Raw genomic sequence first — 20,833 nt, forward strand, 5'->3', positions numbered from 1 at the left:
TAGGATTACAGCTCCAGTATTTCATCTGTAGTTCAGAAGTGGCAAAAGATGAAAACTGTACTACTTGCTGTTTACATGTCTTATTTCACCATCAGAGTTGTTGTGCAAGGTAAGAACTCAGTGGATGGAAGCAAAACTTCACTACATCAAAGTCCTATCATAATCAGGGCAAAATGAAAGGTGCAGTGGAGCATAGGAGAATCAGCGTCAAGACAAAAGGATCAAGTGCAGACAGACAGCCCCAGCTGCTCATGCTGTTTTCAGTGAAATATTTTGCAGTGAAGCAAAAAAAATATACTAGTGTAGACATCATTCTGGGTCTGATTTTTCTCCATTCTTTCCTTCATGTTGTGTAAAGTGCAACATAATCACATTTCGTGGCTGTTCTTCGTAGTTCCTTCAATTAGCATGCTAGAGTGAGTGCATAATTTGCTCATAACATGCCCAGATTTGTTTTCATAAGCTGTGATTAATTTGTTTTAATTTGTCTGTTAAATCCCTCACCTCTGTTGCTGCTCCTTCTCCCCTGAGGCACAGATGCCAAAGCCTTTACAAGCCACGTGTGAGGTGTTGATCTGTGGTTTAAAGCATGGTGCAGCTGCCTCAAAATGTCCGACAATCCTTCTCAGACTGTATCCCGACCGGTCTCCACTCCAGTCAAGAGGTCAAATGATTTTTCTTGCCTTGAAACGGAGAGAGAATCTGGACACCCTTCTTGATCCGCCGTTGCCTCGCCGGTCTTCCCGCCCCAGGCACCAAGACTTGCCGGCGCTTGATCTAAGTGAAGCAAAAGTGACACCTACCGAATGCGCTTCACTCCTTAACTGAAGGGGCTTTGCAAAACAGCCGCTGCTTGTGCAAGAAGTTGGGCGGTTATCACGAATTTCCACACGGCTTGGAAACCGATGCCCGGGCATACAGCTTAGATTGCAAGAGCAGCTCTCTACCTTCATTATCGGTCTCTGCAAATTATGATGAGGAAGAGTCCAAAATTGAGATAATAAAATGTACTTAGGGTTTGTTTTTAAAGAGCTAAACAGTATGTGCACGAAGGCCTAGATCTCAGCGAAGCGTGTTTGGAACAGCGGGACCCTTGTGTGGGATTTGGCTGATAGCCGGGATCACAGGCGGCCGAGCAGAATGTGGACTACACGCCGCCCAAGGAGGTGGCACTCTACCACTTCAGACTCTAGGTGGGGCTACCATTTTTAAATGCGCCAATATTTTTTTAAAAGGGTCCTTGAAATATAGAAAGCTTGCCCTTCAGGGAAATCTGCTCTAGCCCACAATTTTCCTTGCTGTGCTATTTTTTTTTTAAAACGCGCATAGATTTGGGGGGGGGGTTGTTTTTACATAGTGGGCATTCAAAAAATAGGCTTGCCCCGCTTGCAGTCTGAGCGGTACAGCCCGTCCTACCACCTCAGGACTGTACCAGCTCATTCTGCTGCAGGTCTCGTCACAGAAGCCCTCGATCTTTTAGCCTCGTTCATGCAGTTATGAAGGAAAGAGCCTAGAGCATTCGTGATCTGTCTTCAGCTGGGAAGGCGGCCGCCAGTAATTTACCGTAGCTGCTGGTCCCTCCCCTTGACTGGTTTATTTCAACAAGGAAGGTTGAAATGCGGAAGTTTCTTCCCCGGAGTGACAGATCGCGCTCACTTAGCAGGATTTCATGCCACCCTTTGTGGAGATCCACCAGCTTTCCCCTCAGGATTTTGACGCGCGGGGGTCGTTGTCACACACACACCTGCATGGCCACTTTGCCCAGCTCCGACAGGAGGGCATTTGCTCTGAAAATTAACAGGTAAGGAGATTTTATTGAACTGCCAAGAACTTGTCTTCTTCCAAGTGCTTATTGGCAGCGGTGGTTGGGGCAGTTTCTGCGGTCGTGCCTGTGGGCGGCTAGTTGAGTGTCTGAGGATCTAAGTGGAGTTAGATCGACAGCTTACACACTGGGCCGGACAGACCGTTGATAACTAATAAACAGATCCACAGCCCCCTTTGAGGAGATGTTAACCACGATGGTGTGTGTGTGTGTGTGTGTGTATATGTATACCAGCCTCCCCCAACCTGGTGTCCTCCAGTTGTATTGGACTAGAACTCCCAGCATCCAGGTAGGGATGATGGGAGCTGTAGGACTTTTTTCTGTCTAAACATGTATAGGATTGCACCCGTAAGGAACTTATGGGAGGGGGTGGGAGGATAAATCTCCCCTATCTTAGCCTTACTTTTGTTACATTTATATCCCACCTTTTTTCCTCTTGCAAGGATCCCAAGGCAGCTTATATATGCCTCCTCCTCTCCATTTTATCCTCACAACAACCCAGTGGGGTAGGTTAGGATGAGAGTCAGTGACTGGCCCAAAGTCACCCAATGAACTTCATAGCTGAGTGGGGACTTGGAGCCCACTCTCTGATGTCCCAGTTCATGTTATCCCTCTGGCAGTGTGCTAGATTCTTGATACAACTTGTTCTTTTGTCTGCTTTGGAAACCTTGCGTCCTGGGGGAAAAAAGAATATATAGATGCCTTATTGCTGTGGGAAGGTATTCACTTTGCGGAAGGTTTTTATGGTTCTGACAAGTAGGAAATACCAAGTGCTTGGTCAGAACGTGTTCTGAGCGTGTTTATAGACTGTGGTGAACATTATGCTTTTATGATTAACAAGATTTTCCCTTTCCCTTCCAAGGGTTTGAGGGTGCAAATAACTTACTCTGGAGAAGTCCAAAAGATTTCATTGGGATTGTCCTGTGACTAGTCTATAGTATATTCTCAGTTGCAGCCAGACTGTGTAATCCACAAAACTGGTGTACTTCCACTTTGTCAAATCCTTGTGAAAATAATGAGATTAAGCCTATTAAGATGCAGGCAAGACAATGTAAATGACGTATGGTTTGAATGTGTCACCTTTTCCCCATGCCTTAAAAACTGCAGGATAGCCAGAGATCGCCAGGCATAGCTTTTCTAGGGATGCAGTTGCAGTGGTGGGTAGACTCCCCTGCTGAATATCTGGCTGGCTGGCATATAGTTAAGGCTCAGGAAATGGCTTGCAGCAAGAAAAGGTCCACAAAGTTCTGATCAGTTTAGCTCTTATTTGGTATCTACCATCACAATCCTAAGAAAGTTCAATTTTAAAAATTATTATTATTAATAATATTTTTATCCGGCCTTTTCCCCTCTTGTAAGGAACCCAAAGCAGTTTCCATGGTCCTCCTCCTCTCCATTTTTATTTCAGTTGATTTCAACAGAGCATACCCTCAAGGAAGATCATTTTTCTAAAGAGGGAAACAGTTTGGAGTTATTTATATTTTCCACTGTCCATATCAATCAACAATTTGTGGATGAACTAATTTAATATTTGAATACACCCCTTTTGTTGCTTTAACTATGTGCTTTATGTTCTTATGAGAGAAATGTTCTTATGACATTTTGCTTTACAATTATCGCTCAGAAATAGGTTGCATAAAACATGGGGAAATATTTGTTTAATACTATTGTTAGAAATCATGGCTCCAATTCACAAACCAGAGATTATGGAGTGAAGTCTCCTTCATATCTGTAGAATACCTCTCAACTATTCTTGTGTAACTGAGTTGAAACCTGAAGCTGATGTTTCCTTGTGGAATGATTAGTTCTACTTGAATTGGGCTTACATAAAGCTAGAGATGGAAGAAAATGCACTGAGAAGATTATACACCCAATCATGTTGATTGAAAATATGACTGTTCTCTCCATCCCTTTCAGTTAATGCAGGGGTGGGGAACTTGAAGACCTCCAGATGTTTTGGCCTACAACTTCCATCAGCCCTAGCTAGCATAGCCAATGGTGAAGGATGATGGGTACTGTAGGATAAAACATTTGGAGAGCCACAAGTTGCCCACCCCTGGCTTCATGTATGGTCATTCTGCTCCATGTAATAACACACTATAGAACCAGAGGATGTTAGTTATTATTGCAACTCAACAAAAGTTCTGTTGACGTAGTATATGCACCGTGAGGGCATGGACCTATTCATTGTTATGGGTTGAAAGGTTGGGTATACATTAATACAAACACCACACACACACACACACACACACACACTCACTCTAAGGAAAACATCCTACTGAATTCTAATCAGGCATGCTTAGGATTACACTGCAAGGAGGACAATACTGGGTAGTCAAAATAGTCTAAAGTTTAGAAATTCAAAGTGATCTTGATAGACTGGAGCGCTGGGCAGAAAACAACAGAAAGACATTTAATAGGGATAAATGCCAAGTCCTGCACCTAGGAAAAAGAAACCAAATGCACAGTTACAAGATGGGGGATATTTGGCTGCACAACACTACAAGAGAGAAGGATCTTGGAATTGTTGTCGATCACAAGCTGAATATGAGCCAACAATGTGATGTGGCTGCAAAAAAGGCAAATGCTCTTTTGGGCTGCATTAATAGAAGCATAGCCTCCAAATCCCAGGAAGTACTAGTTCCCCTCTACTCAGCACTGGTTAGTCCTCATCTGGAGTACTGTGTCCAGTTCTGGGCACCACACTTTAAGAAGGATGCAGACAAACTGGAGAGGATTCAGAGGAGGGCAACAAAGATGATCAGGGGACTGGAAACAAAGCCCTATGAAGAGAGACTGAAAGAACTGGGCATGTTTAGCTTTGAGAAGAGAAGACTGAGGGGAGATAGGATAGCGCTCTTCAAGTACTTGAAAGGTTGTCACAGAGAGGAAGGCCAGGATCTCTTCTTGATCATCCCAGAGTGCAGGACACGGAATAATGGGCTCAAGTTACAGGAAGCCAGATTCTGGATGAACATCAGGAGAGACTTCCTGACTGTTAGAGCAATACGACAATGGAACCAGTGACCTAGGGAGGTAGAGCGCTCTCCCACACTGGAGGCGTTCAAGATGAGGCTGGACAGCCGTCTGTCAGGGATGCTCTGACTTGGATTCCTGCATTGAGCAGGGGGTTGGACTCGATGGTCTTATAGGCCCCTTCCAACCCTACTATTCTATGAAATCTTGGAAAGGGTTTGACAGTGAGACGAAAGGCCAAGGGATGGGGAGATCGGGGTTCCAGTCCCACTCAGCCATGGAGACACTGCGTGACTTTGGGACAGTCACTGACTCTCAGCCTAACCTACTCACAGGGTTGTTGTGAGGATGAAATGGAAAGGAAGAGGAAGGTCATGTACACCTCCTTGGAGGAAAGGCAGGTTATAAATGTACTGTCCAGAGAGCTTCGGTTATTGAAATGTAATAAATAAACAAACAAATAAATAATAAGATGGAAGGTTTATATTTTTCAAAATGGAAGCACATAGAAAACTTTAAAAGTGTATTTCCCAATCTGAACATTTCTAACAGTTCCACATCTTTTGATGCCTTTCTTTAAAAAATCTGTAAGCAGAACCTTATTACAACACGTTTAGTTGAAGGATACAATGTCCAGGAGATTATGCAATTGCAAAAATGTCTTTAGAGTCTGGCATGTGGGTAAAGCCAGAGTTCCTGCCGAAAACGTGATTGCAGAAACTCAAAGTTCAGGACCTATCTGATGTTGCTGTGCTCCCTCCCAGCACTTTATTGTGGTGGATAGGTATATAATAGCTTAAAAATGGAAGCTCTAATTACCAGGTGCTGAGGACCAATGAAAGAGAAATGACTATCCAAGGGGCATCTAGCTGGTCACTGCTGGAGACTGAATGCTTCTAGAAGTACTTTTGGTCTAATACAGCAAGGCATTTCTTACGTTCGTATCCCAACCCTAATACTTCCTTTCTTCTGCTAAAGTATTTTTCTCTGATAATCACTGTCCCTCAGACCCCCGAAGAAACCCCTGATTGCATTACATGTACTGTCCAGAATCACACATATACTGTGCATGTTGTGTACAAGCAATATTATGCATGTTTATGGAGTGAGGGAATGGTGGGGTGTAGTACAGATAAATGTCTAAGAATGAGTGACATGTGCAGGTATAACCCATGAGTGACAAGATCACATCTCATAAATGGGAGTTCTTCAGTTTGATATGAAAATTCCCTGTCAAGATGAAGGAAAATGAATTTTGTTCAAGACACTGTTGATATACAAAAGGACCCCGTTTATTACATATCTAAATTCTCCATTTTGCAGTTGATATTTCTACCCACATCTTCTCATTAACCTTCCCTTACTTCCAAGGGCATCTTTTATGGATGGAAGGTTGTCCCTCCTCATTTCAGACTGCATGAGAATATAGAGTAAGGGTTCTGTTTGGGAATATCCAGATCTAGTATATACTCTAGAACAGGTATTTGAAACTTGTGTACATTGTGCCTACTGAAATCCTGAATTATATTTACCCTCCAAACTTCTTATTTTTTCCTTTTCCTTTTTTTAAAGAAACTCTATTTATTACACCTAGGATCTGAGTCTAAAGAGAAGAGAGAGATAACTCTCCAAGATCAGCTTGAGGATTGTGACAAGGATAAATAATACAACATATTCCACTGAATTTAGCATATCCACCTACAAACATACAATGCCCATTGTATTTCTATGTGTCTGTAGTTTGGGGACAAAATGAAAAAAGGGCGGCACCCCACGACAATACAAAAAAGAGGGGAAAGTATTTCAAAGGTGCATGACTATTATTATTTACTTATCATACATACTAAAAGCAAACTCATGTGGTCAAGTGTCTGTCAGTTTGGAAGCAAAACAGATCCACCCAAAAAATAAGTTAGTGGTTTCTACATACTTGGGGGATTCCCTGGGTATGCAGGGGAATATAGGCTGGTAAATGACAAGAAAAAAATGGGGAAAATCCACCAAGTCCCAGCATGTCTAGACAAAGACCTGTGAGCTTGCAGGACCTACAGAAAGTTAAGGTGTCAAGAAACTAGAGGTGGGTGGGGGAATAAGAGGAAATAAACTTGTTCAAGCCCCTAACAGCATCCTGGATGGGGGGGGGGGAGAGATGAGATTAAAAAACTCCCCTCCCTGCACTATACAGCGGTGACAATTTTTCCATTTCTCACTCTCCAAAATCACTGGATAGTGATTGTTATAAAATGCTCAGGCTTACGGCTGTTAGCCAGACCCAAACCTGAGACCTCTAAGAACTATGTAACACAGAGGAGGAAAACCTTATGGGTGGGAAAGAAAAAAGGTGCCCTTTTTCACTCCCCCCCCCCCCGCCCCTGAGGCCTGAACAAGACTACAAAGCTTCTGTTCCAGAGTACTTCTCCGGGGAGGATATGTGACATTTAGAATTTGTTTTGTATAGCATTTGTTGAGTCTACTGATAAATTTAGGGCCACCCTGCTTTTAAATTATACCATCACAGCTAAGTGACTTCTGGCTGCTCAATTTCATGACAATTAAACTACAATTTCTGGATAGGAAATCTTGAATAGTAAGGTTATGTGAGCAACTCTGTGGTCGCTAATAGTCTTTGCTGTTTCCTCACTTCCCTTTGTGTCTTGAGGGACACAGGGTGCACACATGACTTGTGTGCACCCTGATGGATTATGACACAATCACTTCCTATTACTTAGTGTCCAGTTTTGAGCAAAAGTTACATGGGTGGCAAAACATTTTACAAAATATCCATCCAGCCCTGAGAATTTAGTGAAGTTCCCTAATTAGTTTAGCCTGGTGTGTATTTTATATGCAGGGCAGAGTCTGACCCATGGCTTGTTCTAGGGTTGTGGGATGGTTTATAAATCACTCTTGTCACTCACCCTCCCTGGGTTCGGTTGTCACGACAAGCTGTGCCTGGTGCGAGTAATTATGGTAATTAGGCGGTGCGTGACCAGCACTTGCAGGGCTGGGAAAATAAGCACCCCAATCCTGTGCACCTGCCTGATCACTTAGCTGCCAGAGAGAGAGAGAGAGGGATGAAGAATATTTGCCAGAACTCCATTATGGAGTGGGCTGAGGCACTGATGGCAGCTTTCCCAGACTATATCATGAAGAGAGTAGTGTGATTAAGGTCTTACTCCAAATTTGTATGGGTTCCAGACAATTGCCAAAATCCTACATCCCACAGGACTTTACTATATTCTCAAGAGCATTTGTGTCAATAGGAATCCTGTGCCTTCTCAGCTGCTGTTTATGTGGCTTAATTGCTGCGCAAAGCTGTTACCTCATTCTGAGCCAGAAGTGCTGAGGAATCCCTTCCTCATAAGAGATCGGAGATAGGAGGCGGGATTCCCTTGCTAGGACTCGCACTAGCTATGGAAAGCCTGGGGTTTCTCTTGATGGTTCTAGCATTCCATCTCATCAGGGAGCAATGACAAGGGAAGGGATCGCCCGGCTAGTGCTAGCTATGGAAAGCCTATGGCTATGGAGTTTCTCTTGCTCTCACTAGGAAGGGAATCCCTTCAGTCTCTCATCAGGGATAAGGAAGGGATTGCCTTGCTGGCACTAGTGCAGGAACCCCCAGGCGGTGCCACTGTAATTTTTTGCAGCAGCAGCATTCACCATTGCTGTCTGTGTGAGTGTCTGGCAGTGGCAGGTTGCCAGAAATTGCTTGGCAGGCTACATCTGGCCTACAGGCCACACTTTATGCACCCTTGATGTAGGGGGTAATATTTTAGTCTGAATTTAATTTTAATTTTTCCAATGTTCTCTATGGGGAATAACTACAGCTGTTCAGGTTGGCTCTCCAGTGCTTTGTCAGCCCCACATGGTAGCTGCTAACTTTTCAGGGACTCTCACTCATTAGAGAAAGGACCGGCAGCAGGCAGACATAGCAAAAAATGACCTTCTCAGTAGCAGCCAGAAGAAGTTAGGAGGCAGTCATCCCATGCCCTAAAAAGAATTGGTGGGCAGCGTCGCCTGCTTGTCTACTTGAGAGATGAAACTTGCATTTGAGAGGGTGGGAATGTAAGGGGGAGAAAGGTTAAGAAACCTGTCTGATTGGGGATGAAAATGGCACCTTTCTCATGAAGGTGGTTGGCGACGTGGGACAAGGGGCTAGTGCTTCTCTCCGGTGGACAGCAGCGGTGGGAGGGCATGTTAACCAACCTTTCTTCTTGAGGGAGGAAGCAGCAGCATGTGGGTACAATGTCCTTCTCTCCCACACTGGAGCAGCGAGCAGGCAGAAGCAGAAGCATGGTGTCGCGGTCCCTTTCTCATTGAGGTGAGCAGCAACGGTGCATGGTCACAGTAGCCACCAATGTCTCTCTTGTGGAAATGGGCAGCAGTGTGCAGGCAGAGCAATGGCAGGCAGGCAGGCACCACAGCTATTTCAGGGCTTGTGTTTACAGTGCATGTCCGAGGATGGCCTCATACCCAAAGAGGTAGAGAGCATGGAGGTGGGCACAGGGATGTCGACAGATATAAGAGCGTGACAGCTTTCAGAGACTGCCAAAGCAGTCAGTGGGGGAAGGCATGGTGTATTGCCTCATCTGGAGTTTCGTTACCCTGCATCGGGTGGGGTGGGGTGTCACTGGGGCCCCCAACCATCCAGAAGACGTTCCCCACCCCATGTTATAGGACGCTTCCAGATAGAGGACTCCTTGCGTTACCAACCAAAAGGCATTGTGCAGCTATTCCATTTTTCTTCTTTAACAGATTTGTTCTGTAAGAAACAGGCTGAAGAATCAGTGGGAAAACATGCTACAAATTGAAGATGGCATTCCCCCCGCCTCAGTTCTGTGAATGAGGCAGTGTGATTGCATAATAAAAGCCAGAGGGCATCCAAACATGTCATTCCGCTAGCGCTAATAATGTTGCACTAGTGGACACGGTGAGATGGGACTTCCCTGTCCTCCCCTTTGCAGACCCTTGCACATGCTTCCAATCTGCTGTTGAGGGTCCTCCAACTCCCACAGCAGATTTGGGAGGAGTGGTCTGGTCCCTGTGTGAGCACAGCTTGCAGCCGCCTGGCTTTCACCAGCAGTTCTCTCCTGCTGATGGAATAACCCCTGATATGGAAGCACCTATAAGGCCAGGAAATCATGCTCCATGTAGTAGGTTACAATTAACAACCTGAGTACTGAATTCTAGACCATTTGAAATTTCTGAGTTCTCTTCAAAGTCAGCCCCATGTAAGTGTATTACAGTGATCCAACTGACATTGCAAAAATAAAATATTCTACAAATCAGTCTTTTTCACCTTGGATTTTTGTGGCAGTTCTAGAAACATTAATGTCAGGATCTTATGCATATTGAATTTGCAACTCTTTGCATATGCAAAATCTTCCAACAGGAGAACAAGGGATGAAAGTACAAATAATTATTTCCAGCTCCTTCGGGAGGTAGTGTAATAGCTCATTTGTTCTTGTGGGTCCTTCAGCATTTTTTAAAGAGATTCTGATGTAATTGCAGCCATTATGAACTATCCAGTTCACTGACATCAGTGGGAATATGTACTCCTCCAAAGTTGCCAGCTGTAAAAGAAATGTAATATAGGAGGGGAGGAAAGGCTCCTTTGCTCAGAGAACGAGTGACTGATCTACTTATAAATGAAAGAGAACTGGAGACAATTACTTATTTTCAGTTCAAGTCTCTCTGATTGAGTTCATTCCTTGGCAACGTCCTTTTTGTATAATGGAGTTGGGTAGGAAATTAGGTGATGGGAAGGGGAGGATCATTGTAACCCATTAAATTAAATGCTGATCATGCAAAGTGAGAAGTTGCTGGTAGTGCAATAATGTTTCCTTGGCTTGCATCACATTTGCTTCCAAGCTATGTCATCTTTTATGGCTGTTACCCAAAGGATGTGGGGGGGGGGGAACACATATGCCTCAATACAGCAAAGTTAGTTATAACTAAGTTCTGTTGAAGCTGATGGAATGTGGTAGTCATGCTTTCAATTGTATTTAGCTGGATCAGGGCCAAAAAGGATAACAACAAAATATAAAAAGTATGCATATGAGATACAGATATAAAATCTGTCAAAGGATCACAAAGTCAGTCTGGCAAACCAAAAAGATGATTATTGGATTTTAATACAATGTAAGAGTACACTTCATAAACTCAATAAGCCCTACTGGAAAATACAAATACAGGTTTTGCCATCAGATTTCAGTGAATAGAGCTATCACTGTGGGTTGCCTTAAGGCAATGCCTGACTAAAGTCTTGGATGCAACAGAGAAATATTAATAGCCCAGGATGTTCAGGTGATGTATCCCCATGGAAAATAATTGTTAGATTATTTCTTCTTGATGTAGGGCTACTCTGGGATGTTCCAAATAACAAAAAACTGATCAGAGAAAGGGGTAGGGGGCATACCTTCCCCCTCTTCCAGCTAAGGATGATGTGGGGTACTTCCAGACAAAGCAGTCCTTGCGTGACCACTCAGAAGGCATTGCGCAGCTATTCTGTCTTTTCTTACTTAATGGATTTTCTGTGGTAAGAAAAAAATGTAATGATGTAAACAATTTATTTCCACCATCATCTTAGCCTGCCTGCCTCTCCTAGCTCTGTGCCTTGGCTAGGGGTGATGGGAGTTGTAGTCCAACACATCTGAAGGATACCAGGCTGAGGAAGGCTTGTCTTAGGAATCTCATTAGGTTTAATTTGTCCTGTTTCTACCTTTGTTTGTTTGTTTATTTGATATGTACCCTGCCTTTCTACCAAGAAAATGGCACTCATGGTGGCTTACAATCAAGGATAAATAAAAACTTTATTAGAACAGTAGTAAAACAAATACATTAAAAGCCCAATTAAAAACACAACAATAATAGAGTAAAAAGGGCACCAGCCCAACAGGCCCGCTTACATGCCAAAGGCATGCTTGAATAAAAATGCCTTTGCCTGCTGATGGAAGGACAGCAGAGAAGAAGCCGACCTGGGCTCCCTCAACATGGAGTTCCACAGCCTGGGAGCAGCCATCAAGAAGGCCCTCTCTTGCATCAACACCAAATGTGCCCCTGAAGGTGGCATTACTGAAAGAAGGGTCCCTCCCAAAGATCTTAAAATCCAGGCAGGCTTGTATGGGAGAAAGTGGTCTTTCAAGTAGCCTGGTCCCAAGGCGTATAGGGCTTTATAGGTTATAACCAGCACTTTGAGTTGTGCCCACAAACAGACTGGTAGCCAGTGAAGCTGTTGTGCTGGTTACAAGGGAGCCATGTGCTTCCTGTAACCAGTCCTGGTCAACAGTCTGGCTACAGCATTCTGGATTAGCTGAAGTTTCCAGACAGTTTTCAAAGGCAGCCCCACACTAAGTGCATTACAGTAGTCCAAATGAGATGTAGCTACGGCATGAGTGAGCATGGCCAGATCAGACATCTCTAGCAACGGGCACAGTTGGCACACTAGCCTCAGCTGTGCAAACGCACTCCTGGCCACTGCAGTGACCACTTCCAGCAGAGGTTGAATCCTTGTTCCCTGATCTGCCTTCCAACTAAGCAAGAGCACCTCTGTCTAGTCTGGATTAAGATTCAATTTGTTCACCCTAATCTAGTCTATTACCAACATCAGACACCAAATTAGAACTAGAACAGCTTCACTGGATTTAAATGGAAAGGAGAGATAGAGTGGGCTGTTATCAGTGTACTGGTGGCACCAAACCCCAAAATTCTGGACAACCTCCCCCAGCAGTTTGATGTGTATGTTGAACAGCATGGGGGATAAGATAGAACCCTGAAGGTCACTGCAGGCCAGCACTGCAGGCCAGCAGCCTATGGCGTCTAGCAGGACGCTCCCAGCACCATGTTCTGAAATTGCCCCTCCAAGAAGGACCGGAGCCAGTGCCTCCCAGTCCCATGATTGATGGTATTGAAAGCTGCTGAGAGGTCCAGCAGAACCAAGAGGGACACACTCCCCCTCTCCAGTTCCCAGTGTAGATCATCCACTAAGGTGACCAAAGCAGTCTCTGTCCTATAATCAGGCCTGAGGCCAGGTTAAAATGGATCTAGATAATCTGCTTCATCCAGAAATCCCTAGAATTGAGAAGCTACCACATGCTCCACCATCTTGCCCAAGATGGAACATTGGAGACTGGCTGGAAATTATCCAATACAGTGGAGTTCAGGGAGATCTTTTTTAAAAACTTTTTTTTAACCACTGCCTCGTTTAGGCAAGACAGAATCATACCTTGCTGTGAAGAGGCATTCACCAGTGCTTTTACCCACTCAGCCAGTCCCCTCCTGCTTTCATAAGCCAGCAAGGGGAAGAGTGTGGCACACAGGTGGAAGGATCCTCTCCAAGGATCTTGTCCACATCCTCAGACTGTACAAATTGAAAAGTGCCCATTATAACTGGACACGCAGGGGCCAAAGTTACATCCACCGGTCCTGTATCAACTATGGCATCCAAGTCAGTACGGATATGATTGATTTTATCTGCGAAGTGTCACACAAATTGGCCACAACGGGCTGTTTGTTGTTGCTAACTAGTGCTTATAAATCCAAGGGACTGTTTTGCTTTGCAGTTACAAGTGCATTTCTTTTAGACTGCTACTTTTCTGCTAAATTTATTTATTTATTGTACTTTTAATGTGCCTTTTAATGTTTCTAATGTACTTTTTAGTGTACAATACAGTAAAAACAGTAAAACATTAAAATAAAAAATAAAAACAGTGCAGAATAAAACCAAGGGGGAATCTTCATGACAACGGAATGAGAAGTGTGTTGGAGTATTATCCAGAATTTTCATGGAATTGGCTTTGGTCCGTCAGAGGCACATGAAGCAAGAAAAGCTGAATGTACCATACCTTACAAATCTGCTTTTCACAGGTCACACAGCACTCGAAAGCAACATGCTTCTGGATTGGATGGGGGGAGTAGAACTGAATGTCATTAACCCAGCAGGTGCTGCTCAACCAATGAGAGAGGCTTGTTTCCAACCCCTGTCCAGGCTACTGCCCCGCCCCCAGCTACCATGTTATTATCCCCAACAGCATCTGAAAGCTCCCCATGAGAGCACCCCATCAGTGCAATTTTGCCCCATTCCAGCCAACAGTCAGAGCTCCCATCCTCTTTCTCCTTTTCTAGGGAGTAAATACAGGGATCTTGCCTCATTTGGCAGGGGCACTTGGAGGGTCCCTGCCAAATGTCTGGGTAGGTAAATGTGGTAGGAGACGTTTCTTCAGGTAAGTTGGCCCAAAGCTGTTTAAGACTTTAAAGGAGAAAACCAGCACTTTGAATTGGGCCCAGAAATACACTGGCAGCCAGTGCAGGTGGAGGCGTAAGATCACATTGGCCAGTCCCAGTTAGCAGTCTAGCTGCCCTATTTAGACCAACTGAAGTTTCCAGACCATTTTCAAAAGCAGCCCCACATATAATGTATTGCAGTAATCCAAACAAGAGTTTACTAGAGTGTGAATAACTGTCACAAAGCTATCTTTGTCTAGGTAGGGTTGTAGTTGGTATATCAGCCTAAGGTTTCAGTCCTATATATGTTTAGGCTGGAAACAGTCCTATAACTCCCAGTATTCCCTGGCCAGCCATGCTGGCTGGGGAATGCTGGAAGTTGGGGGACCCTTTTCTGTCTAAACCTGCATAGAATTGCGCCCTAAGCTGAAAAAAGGCCCTCTGACCCACCAAGGCCTCCTATGCCTCTAGTGACAGTAATGGATGTAAGAGCAACCCCAAAACATGCTCATTTAGGGGGAGTGCAACCCCCTCAGAACAGGTTGAATGCCACGTAACTTGACAGATGGACCACTCACAACAAGCATCTCCGTCTAAGAATATTTATGAGATTCTTTCCCAAGACTTAGAACATTAAACATATTGCTAATATGTGTCAAAATACTTAGGAAAATGTTATTTAAAACTAATTTGGGAATGACTAGTACTTTCCCTCTTTTTTATGTTTAAAGGCATTCTTCAGCAGATATAAGAAGGCAATTTGTGCAGCAACCAAACCTTGGACAGTTCCCTCAGCGAAGTATCAGTACCCCTGGTTTCTCATCTGTGCATCTCGTAAGTGCAGAGATTTGCTATGCATTCTGTGCATATCTGGGTTTCATGCAATATATGTTAACCTCAATGGGTTTATAGTAAACATATGTTACTGGGCAGAAGAATGTAGATTCATTCTGCAGCCTGCATTGAACAGAACTCTGAGAGTGCAATCCTTACCTGGGGGAAAGTCCCATTGAACTCAGTAGGGCTAACTTCTAAGTAGACATACATAGGATTGCAGTGTAAGGGTCAAATTATTCTTTGTACCCTACCACAAGTTCAGAAAAGTATTATTACCTAAAGATTACAATAATGACTCAAGGCTGAGAGCTGTTGGATAAATCTTATTGACCACTGCAGAACAAAGTCGTAGGAGAACTAGCACTGCAGTGATATTTATGCATCATAGGTGGATCCACCCTCCAATTATATAAGATCAGATGAAGAACATTTAGGATTTTAAAGTTGGATAGTGATTAAATTCACAATCCTGCTGGTGTATCCCTTTATTTTAAAACAATTGAGAAAGAATGAATACAGAAATTAACAAAAGGAAATACCCAGAGTAACCTTAGCTAGATCATATTTTCATTTGTTCTGTGGAGTCCTACAGAGCTATACTATTCTAAAATAACTTTACAGAGCTTCCCTTTCTCCAGACTGATTTGATAATGTTTTGGAATAAAGTATAATCTTTCAGAATAACTGTTCTATAAAAAAATAATAATCTCAGGACAACACAACAATTCTTATTTGTTCAGGGATCATTACCTCTTCTTGTTTTTAGTGCCTGGTAAAGGTAAGGCAAATTCTGTGGTTGAAAATTTTTGTCGAATATAACGAGATCTTCAGACCTTTAACAACATTTTTGTAAGAATCAGCAGGTACTTGGAGAGCTGCAGTTTTTGAAACTTAAGCACTGTAATAAATATATGCTTCCTGTCTGTCAAAGCTAACCACCATCTCTTTACTCACTTCCTTAATCTGAGAAGCTGTGGTGTTTAACTTGTTCTATCTGGGTTATTCATTGGAGGGTTGGGGGAGGGGTTTTTTTGCCCTCAAAACGCTTCTGCCAAGAATCTTGCATTTTGTTTCCTGTACCCGCCATTTTGATCGCCACCAAAATGTACCTTGCTGCTGATTGTACCGTGTCATAAAAAAGGTATGTTTGCTGTAAATGATTTGTAACTGTTTCTGTATGATGCTTAGCTTGCCTTTTACTGGATAAACCATACTGTCTAAATACGTACAGCAATTCTTCACCAGTTTCACTGATCTTCTTGTTAACAGTTTATCCCAAACACTCTCATAAATTTGTTCATTCTTGCCTAGGTGGTCTGTAAAACTGTAGAAGTGACAAACAACATTTTAGAGTGCTATATGCACAGTTCACTTGGATGGTCAAAATGCTTGATTCTCTATTATAGTGTTATTTTGGTAATGTTATTTTGTTTGCAAAGTATCTTACCATATTATATATTTAGAAAATAAACATGGCGTTTATCGAAATGCATGTTTAAATTACATTTATTCATTTTAAAACTTTGCGAACTCTTATGATAGGCCACACAATGTGGATATACATTCCAGAGGGGCTGAAAATAGTTGCAGTCCACAAAGGCTGATGCCACTGTTTATTTGTTAGTCTTTAGGGTGCCACAAGACTGTTCTTAATGCATGTCATATTAGAACATGGTGCTTCACTAATGAAAATGGGTGTATTCCTGTTTTCAGTTATGCATAGATAAGCCCCATTAACCAACTTAAATGGGACTTAAATCTGAGGAACCAAGTATAGGATTACAGCCAAACTTTTCAAGCAAAAGACTTCTTATAGTGTAATCCTATACATGATTAATCAGAAATAAGCCCCTCTGTGTTCAGTGGGACTTACTTCCAGGTAAGTGTGTATAGCAGCCCTAGATAGCTTCCTGTGATTATACTGAAAACAGTTAAAAGGGGTACATGTAATGGAAAATGTATGTCCTTGAGAGAATATCTGAAAAAAGTTATATAGCAGAATCACAATCTCTTAGGCTGCGGTCTGTCAAGTCGATGGGAATTAAGCAGCTTAACTCTTTGTAAGATTGCAACAATTAGTTTATCTGAAGCTGCTTAAAAACCTCAAGTGGCCTTACAGTTCGCAATGAAAAAGGGGGTTTGCGTTCACACCATTTTTGGCAAGAAGTGACAGAGAATTGAAATACTTTTTCCGCACACCCTTCCTCTTGTCACATCTCATGAAGCATGGTAAAGAAAATTAACTCGGTGAAATGTAAATATGCTCTACTTTCAGTTTTATATATGATTATTTGCAGTTAAGCAAAACTCCGGTGTGATGTTTGTGAAGCAACTTGAAAAGCAAGCCTTTCATCGTATGGACCACAGTATTCAGCCAACCCCCCCCCCCCCTTTAACTGACTGGTTTAAAAAATACAATCCACGAGATAGGAAGATGCCATATACTGAGTCAGACCATTGGTCTATCTAACCAAGTGTCAGGGATTGAATCTGGGGCCCTCTGCATGCAAAGCAGGTGCTCTTCCACTGAGCTACAGCCCCTCCGCAGGTGATCAGGGATGCTTGGAATAGGACTAGCATTTTAATTCAAAGATATCAAGGGACAAGGGATAGGAGATTCCAGCAGCAGAAGACTGATGCTGATTCCCAGGATTTCATTTGAGTCAGGAATCACCAGGATTTAGCCCTTAAACCTGTTTCAGCACCAGGGCATATTTAAAAAACATACAAAATAAGAGAGTTCCCTTGAACATGGGCAGAATGCTTTTCTGTCACTGCTAATTGTGACCAACCCCCACACATCAAGGGACCTTTCTAGTCCTTCCCTTTTTCCTGGAAATATTGTCCAGCCATCTCTAACATGTGTTAATCAGGGCACCCATGCAAGGATGTCTGTGGTATAATCCAACAACTGTTTTGTGAATGGCCACTGGAAACAAAGCAGTTATCACTATCTGTGCTTCCTTCATTTCAGCTCCCTTTGACCTCACTGATTACAATTTCATTGCCATCTGGAAAATAAGAACCTAACAATAAAATCCTATATATGGCTACATAGAAGTAAATCCCATTGAGTTCAATGGGATTTACCCCCAGATGTGTGTATATAGGTTTACAGGCTAAACACATGTTAAGAGCACAATCCTGTGCATGTTTAGATAGAAAAAAGTTCTATAGTTCCCAGCATGTCCCAGCCAGCCATCTGGCTGGGGGATGCTGGGAGTTGTAGGACCTTTTTCTGTCTAAATATGCATAGGATTGCGCCTTACGTGTATTTCAGATATCTGAACAAATATATTGTCCTCACCATTGTGGTTGAGTATTCAGATTAGCTTCTTGTCCTGTTATAGACAAACCTCTTATGGAGTTTTGATTTTTGTTTAGATAGCCCACTATTCGCAGTTTGTTTCCCTGTCATTCTCCTTAATTTCTCCCTTCTCCATCGCCTTCATCTGTTCCATCAAGTCTACATAACAGCACAGTTGACAGAAGCCACATACAGAACTGGGAGCTGACTCTATGGTTTATGAGATTGCCTGCATCTGAATGCAGGTTTGATTTATACCTGTGGTTCCTGACCTGTTAAGTGATTTCCTTAGCTCCGTTTGGGGTATTTGAGTTTAACACTGACTCACTGGGGACATGGTCATTGGATGCTCTGACAATATTCCTGTGAGGGAAAAATAGTTAAAAACTATTTGTTTTCTTTTTGTAACATTCAGCCTCAGTTCTATGATGCAGTAGAGCCGGTGGATTTTGAAGGTTTCCTAATGATGCAGCTGAATAACTTAGATTCAGAACTCCTGCAAGAATTGGGTGATTTTCCTGAAGATGATTTGGAGGTGGTCTTTACTCCAAAGGAGCACAGGACCTTGCAGCCATCATTACCAGAAGAAGGGTAAGGAAGCGGCAAACAGGTTGAAACCCACCAGACTGTACACTTTCTGAGCCTGAAGTATTTCCCCTTAACACCCAGATGTGTAGAGGTGGGCCATAACTATTCAGGGGGAGGGGAGAGTTGCCTAAAACTGGGCAGAGGAATCTTTTGCTGCTTGCACAAGTTTCTCAATTTCATTGATTTTATAAGAACATAAGAAGAGCCATGCTGGATAAGACCAAGGGTCCATCTTGTCTAGCATTTTGTTCACACAGTGGCCAACCAGGTACCCACAGGGAAACCGACAAATAGAACATGAGTACAATAGCACCCTCCCACCCATGTTCCCCAGCAACTGGTGTGTAGGCATACTGCCTCTGATACTGGAGGTAGCACATAGCCATCAGGACTAGTAGCCACTGACAGCCTTCTCCTCCAGGAATTTGTCTCCTTTTAAAAGCCATCCAGATTGGTAGCCATCACTACATCTTGTGGTAGTGAATGCCATAGTTTACTTATGCGCTGTGTGAAGAAGACCTTCCTTTTACCTGTCCTGAATCTCCCATCAATTAGCTTCATGTAATGATCCAGGGTTCTAGTATTGAGAGAGATTATTTCCCCTCCTCCAGTTGCAGACCTGTAAGACACAGTCCACAATGGTCTGTAGGTCCTCTTACTGGCACCTGGCAGATTTGGGGAAGGTACATGGGGTAGCAGCAGGGAGGAGGGGAAGGGAAAGATCCATTGCACAAGTTTGCCTGCCCCTCACACTATGTTGGATAACCCCCACTGGGGTTCAAAAAGGCAGACTTGATAATGCAGTAACAATACTGGAGATGCAGCTGGGCACGTTAAGGGTGGATTTTGCAGCCTTGGTGCCTTTTCTCTGATTAAGGCTGTCATCCTGTGCATACTTACTGAGGAGGAGAAAATCTTATTAAATTTAGTGGGATTTATTTTTGAATAAACACACACAGGATTGGGCTGCAAGTCATGTCCCTATAAATCCTTCAGTATGTAGTTTACTAGCGTTATAAATTGGGCTAGCAACTAAATGCAAGGATAAAAGTATGAGCCACCTTTATTGCAAGTGCACTTGCAATAGAGGAGCTGCTTTGCATGCAGAAGGTCCCCGATTCAGTCCCAGCATCTCCAGGTGGGGCTAGGAAAGGATCCTGCCTAAAACCTGAAGAGCCTCTACCAAGTCAGTGTTGACAGTACTAGGCTAGATGGAGCAATGGTCTGACTCTGTATAAGGCAGTTTTCTATCTTGCTATGTCATTCAGTTATTCAGAAGCAGGTGTGGCTGAGCTGAGTCATGCAAAAAATATTTCCTGTTTTATTTACATTAACTTTACTGACTAGCAGCATTTAGTGTCTATCCTGTTCTCTTTTCCCTCCCTCTCTCTCTTTTGAGATTCAGAGTGGAACTGCATGTGTGATGTGTAGTTACATGGATTCCACCCCCACCCCACCCTACCCCAAATACTTTCTTTTATCAGGCAAAACAGCTGCCACCTTAATGAAGGGGTTTGTTTAACCTTGTAGGGTGGAAACTGAGCCCATAGAACCCCGGAGCAGTTCTGATTCTGAGGAGGAACAGCAATCCGTGGGAGAGGAGCCCGCTCATCCCTCACAGGCACAGCAGCTGGCAGAGATTCCTCCTGCCAGCATTCCTGAGATAGATAGTGACCCTGGCAGTGAGAGAGTGTGGGAGGGGGGCTTGCTAGATGCTCAACGTAGACGCAGGGAGTGACGAGCGATGGAGGGCGCGGAAAGGAGACATAGCGCCTGTTTGGCACGCAAGCACCAGTCGCGTACCATGGACCCAAGGGAAAGAGGGAGGATCTCTCTCTAGCCCATAAGTTCAGGGTCTGCAAGTGATTCTCCTTCAAACGGGGACCAACTGCCTAACCTGGAGCATAGGCTACTCTGCTGTTCATTGCTTAGTCGCTGGTGATTAGCATATGAAAGAGTCATTAAGTTGTAAAAGGATTAAAGCCTTGAAAAGAATCCTTTTGTCTGTGTCTTGAGTTGGCTATTGGAGTAGACTGAAAGAGCCCGCTAGGGTGCTCCTGACAAACCTTTTCTTCTCTAGCCAT

At 43.4% G+C, this 20,833-nt stretch overlaps 1 protein-coding gene across 3 annotated transcripts in view; it reads left to right on the forward strand.

Annotated features, from left to right (window-relative positions):
- Window positions 1-579: 579 nt before the first annotated feature.
- The window catches only part of DOCK8 (dedicator of cytokinesis 8), a 115,758-nt gene continuing 95,504 nt past the window's right edge, over window positions 580-20,833 (forward strand). For 2 of the 3 annotated variants that reach the window (XM_084834382.1, XM_084834380.1), the window contains exons 1-3: window positions 1,636-1,801; window positions 14,749-14,851; window positions 18,577-18,752. Coding sequence is in view for 2 of the 3 variants with exons in the window: in XM_084834380.1 (XP_084690506.1) it covers window positions 1,749-1,801; window positions 14,749-14,851; window positions 18,577-18,752 (332 nt within the window). In the remaining variant the exon portion in view is untranslated. Of the gene's footprint in view, window positions 1,194-1,635; window positions 1,802-14,748; window positions 14,852-18,576; window positions 18,753-20,833 lie in introns of those variants that run through there. The other variant, XM_084834381.1, reaches the window with a different exon arrangement.

This window comes from Heloderma suspectum, chromosome 2 (assembly GCF_057233095.1).
Source record: "Heloderma suspectum isolate Gila_16-S chromosome 2, 16-S_ref, whole genome shotgun sequence".
Lineage (NCBI taxonomy): Eukaryota > Metazoa > Chordata > Lepidosauria > Squamata > Helodermatidae > Heloderma > Heloderma suspectum.